At 39.9% G+C, this 3932-nt stretch overlaps 1 protein-coding gene across 1 annotated transcript; it reads left to right on the plus strand.

The window, feature by feature from the left end:
* Window positions 1-327: 327 nt before the first annotated feature.
* dbx1a (developing brain homeobox 1a) lies at window positions 328-3140 on the plus strand. The gene is made up of 4 exons (XM_036535853.1): window positions 328-724; window positions 835-936; window positions 2434-2636; window positions 2826-3140. The coding sequence occupies exons 1-4, from the start codon at window positions 361-363 to the stop codon at window positions 3138-3140; spliced, it is 984 nt and encodes a 327-aa protein (XP_036391746.1). The 5' UTR covers window positions 328-360.
* The last annotated feature ends 792 nt before the right edge of the window (window positions 3141-3932 follow it).

The following is a 3932-nucleotide window of genomic DNA, read 5'->3' on the forward strand; positions in this document are numbered from 1 at the left end:
CACCAATGTATACCAAAGAGGCGGTCAATATGCAAAATTGATGACTACACCTTCTTTGTTAAAAAAACATTGTCTATTGCTTGCTTATGAAGTCTAATCCAATCATAAATTGCACCCTTGGACCAATCAGGGCGCCCAGATTCCCGGCTGAAAGAAACTCATGTGGAGAACTTTGTTGAACCTCATTGTTAGAGCTGTCAGTTTTGAAAGGGCCTCGCTAAGCAGTACACTATAAAACCCGTCATTTAGAGGGAAGAGCCAGAAGAGCACTGCTGGTCCTTCTGGCTGGATCCTAACGGAAAAAACTGCAGTCGAAAAGGTGCTTTATATACACTTTTCCTCAACTTTCCAAACGGTGCAATGATGTTCCCCAGTGTTATTGCGCCACCTGCGATGTATCCAGGTTTCCTTCGGCCATCGGCGACTCTAACTCTGCCTCAGTCTTTGCAATCCGCATTCACCACTCATTCCAGCTTTTTAGTGGAGGATCTGCTGCGGATCAGCCGACCAGCCAACTACTTGCATCGGACAGTCCCTTCGCCGAGCGTGTCTCCGCCGACGTCAGGAACCACCACTCTCAACACCGCTTCAGCTGATCGCGTTAGCACTTCCACCTCTTTGTCAAGCGGAACATGCTCAGCACAAACTTCACTTTCCACCAGCAGCGACCCCAACTATTTGAAGTTTGGAGTTAACGCCATTCTGGCACCATCGACGAGAAATGGTAGGCTTTTGTTGACAAATTGGTTTGCAATATTCGGTCATAACGCAACCATAATTCATTTACCTCCATCGTACTTTGAGTTAATACAGCGTTTCACCTTTTTCTTACAGAATCGTCGCCTCCTTCTGTTCAGTGCATACACCCGAAAGCGTTCCCTTTGCCCTATTTTGACGGATCGTTCCATCCCTTCATCAGGTCATCTTATTTCCCAGGTAGGTTTTCCTGACTTTGCATCATTTTATTTAAATCATTGTTACGTCTGTCGTTGTTTCACGCACACTCTCAGTTTCCTATCGAAAATATTTGGGGGGTGTACAGGCTGGTTCAGAGGTTGGAAGCAGTACAACACTGTGAAATCAGTCTCGCCAATTTGATGCCCTATTTAGCACAAGCAGTGACTGCTGACATTTTGCACCGTTTCCCCTAATCTACAAATTAGCCGGAATTGTCATGGTCCAAATTTAAGGCGGGTCCCTTCTCACAGAGAAACTGCTGGCTTCCCTTCATGGCCCCGGTTTTCCCACAGAGCAAGTGCACTTAGCCAGTGATTGCTGACAATGGTTTCAGCACCATGACCAATTGGTCAGCTCCCTCCGGGCAGCCACACACAGACCTGGCGTTGACTTTACCGTGCTACTGATAGGCATTTACCAGTCATGGACTAATTCCCCATTAGTGGCTATTCACTGTTTCAATATTCTCACAAGACCACATACAGTGTTATTCGTGTTTACGGGAAGTTCCAGGGATGGGATATATTAAGTTTGCTATGAATGGCTAAGAAGAATTTCAAAACCGAAAATGTAAAAACTGCGTTAGGTAAAACTATGCGCATGTAGAAATAAATGTTCCCAAGCTGTTTAAAACTTTAAACAACACAAAATATATGTACTATATTTAGAATTCTAAGCAGACTTTTAAAAGTACAAAAATAAACGATTACCCTGTTATACACCGCTGCTAATCTCAACATATCTATTATGTCTTAAATACCCGCTCTAGTTGTGATAAGGCAAGCCTATCAACTGAGAGGGATAAAGAATAATCTTTTTGAAAAGTCTATAAAGTCGCTAGATCGTGCTTTCATTCAGACTAATGATAATAGAATGTGATTCTTTTCATGGCTGTGTGAATACTTCAACAAAACAACTTGAGCTATATGAATAGCTTTTCGTGTTCATTTAATGAAAATGATTTGGGGGCAAAAATGGGCTCCAGTCATCAGTATTCTCCAAATGATCTTGGCATGCAGTTGTGTTTAGTTTGAAAGTGTAAATCTCTTTTGTTACAATAATATATGGCTTTAGCTGCCTGTCTTGGGTCTTTTTCTGTTAGTTCATTACTACACAATTACCGTTCACGCTTCATTAGCGCCTCTATCTTTCATTGGAATTCTCTTAAAGGATACTCTCCCTTTTTACCATACCAATGCTATTGAGAACCAAGCAATGTGCTAATTAGTTGCTTCGTGCCATTTCACTCAAACGGAATGCTATTTAATAACTTAAGAACAAAAACGTCTTCAATATTTATAGATTTTTATACAGAAATGTTGGTCGGAAACTCGCGGTCGTGAAAAGCAGCAGGAATGACGTCACTGAGATTTCACTTCGTTGACTCGTCAAAGAAGGCTTTACACGAACAGTCACTCACTGTGTTCTTAACGTCAGATAGTGACAACTTTTGATTTTATTCATCTTCTTTTCTAGCATCCTCCTCGGTTGTGCCTATTCCTGGTACTTTCTCATGGCCGCTTGCCGCAAGAGGGAAACCCAGGAGGGGAATGCTAAGACGGGCAGTGTTTTCTGATGTGCAGCGCAAAGCTCTCGAGAAAATGTTCCAGAAACAGAAGTACATCAGCAAACCTGACAGAAAGAAACTCGCTGCAAAACTTGGCCTTAAAGACTCACAGGTAGGCCTATGCTGAATGGCATTACTAATTCGAAACATTTTAACAGAGCAAAATAGGATACATATGGACTTTGAGTTTACTCTACATATAATCCTACGTGTTTTTTGTCCATAAAAATCATGTTCTTTCTTAAAGACCGATTCACAATTAGATCATTTAACAATTCATTGCAAATATTACTTTTAACAGGTGAAAATTTGGTTTCAAAACCGAAGAATGAAATGGAGAAATTCTAAAGAGAGGGAGTTGCTGTCTTCCGGTGGGTGTAGGGAGCAAACATTGCCCACGAAAATGAACCCGCACCCTGACCTCAGCGACGTTGGGAAAAAGTCATCAGAGGAAGAGGATGCATTTGGTCGAGAGAGCCTGCGCACCACGTTTTGCCACTCACCCACGGAGCGCAAACTCTTGGATAGTGTTGAATCACATCTTTCTTCGCCGTCTCACTCCAGCAAACACTCAGACTTCACAGACTCCGAGGACGAAGAAATAACCGTTTCTTAATCTCAACAACAAATAAATTATGTTTATATATCTGATGTTTATATATAGCCTATCTTATATACAAATTATGTAATCAAACTCTGAACGTAAGAGGATGTATCCCTTAATATAGACGTAGACATTCCGAAGAATGTCCATCTTTATTACTATCTGTACACTTTCTAACGGAATCTTTCAAAAAAAAAAAAAAAAAAAAAAACTGGGAAACAAGTTGTTTTGGTAGTGATACTTGTGCATACAAATATCTATCTCATCGTTTATTTTAAGGGATACACTTCTTTGAAATAACTTGCTGTGTTTGCACAGCTGTTTGAATTGTACAGTATTATGTACAAATATTTTTTGTATGGAAATTTATACCAAGATTATTCAGTATGGCTTTTTTACGTTAGATTCGATGTTTTAACTAAGAAATGTAGACGTTAAATGTATAACTTATAAAAAACATATATTTTGTATGCAGCTGTATGTAAAGTTAAATGTGTATATATTCTAAATGTTTTGTACAAACGCCAAATAAAGTAGAAAATGCGAACGATAACGCATGAATCTGAAGCGCCAACGTAAAGTAATGCATTTTGTACACGCATATCTCCAAACAGTATATGTGGCATCACAACTGCACTGAACTACACGATAGATATATCTAAAACAATTATAATCATTTATAAAATAGGCCCAAGTATAGCACATTCAGAAACATAGCTACCACTTTAATCTTATAGAGGTGAAGTACAACCGAACCGTATTTTGACATAAACCAATGGGTACTGTGTCACACTTCAAGGAGAA

This window comes from Megalops cyprinoides, chromosome 8 (assembly GCF_013368585.1).
Source record: "Megalops cyprinoides isolate fMegCyp1 chromosome 8, fMegCyp1.pri, whole genome shotgun sequence".
Lineage (NCBI taxonomy): Eukaryota > Metazoa > Chordata > Actinopteri > Elopiformes > Megalopidae > Megalops > Megalops cyprinoides.

Coding starts and splice junctions, on each gene's coding strand:
- dbx1a (XM_036535853.1), top strand. CDS start 361: ATGATGTTCCCCAGTGTTATTGCGCCACCTGCGATGTATCCAGGTTTC. Junction 937..2,433: donor CAGGTCATCTTATTTCCCAG/GTAGGTTTTCCT, acceptor CTTCTTTTCTAG/CATCCTCCTCGGTTGTGCCT. Junction 2,637..2,825: donor TTGGCCTTAAAGACTCACAG/GTAGGCCTATGC, acceptor TACTTTTAACAG/GTGAAAATTTGGTTTCAAAA.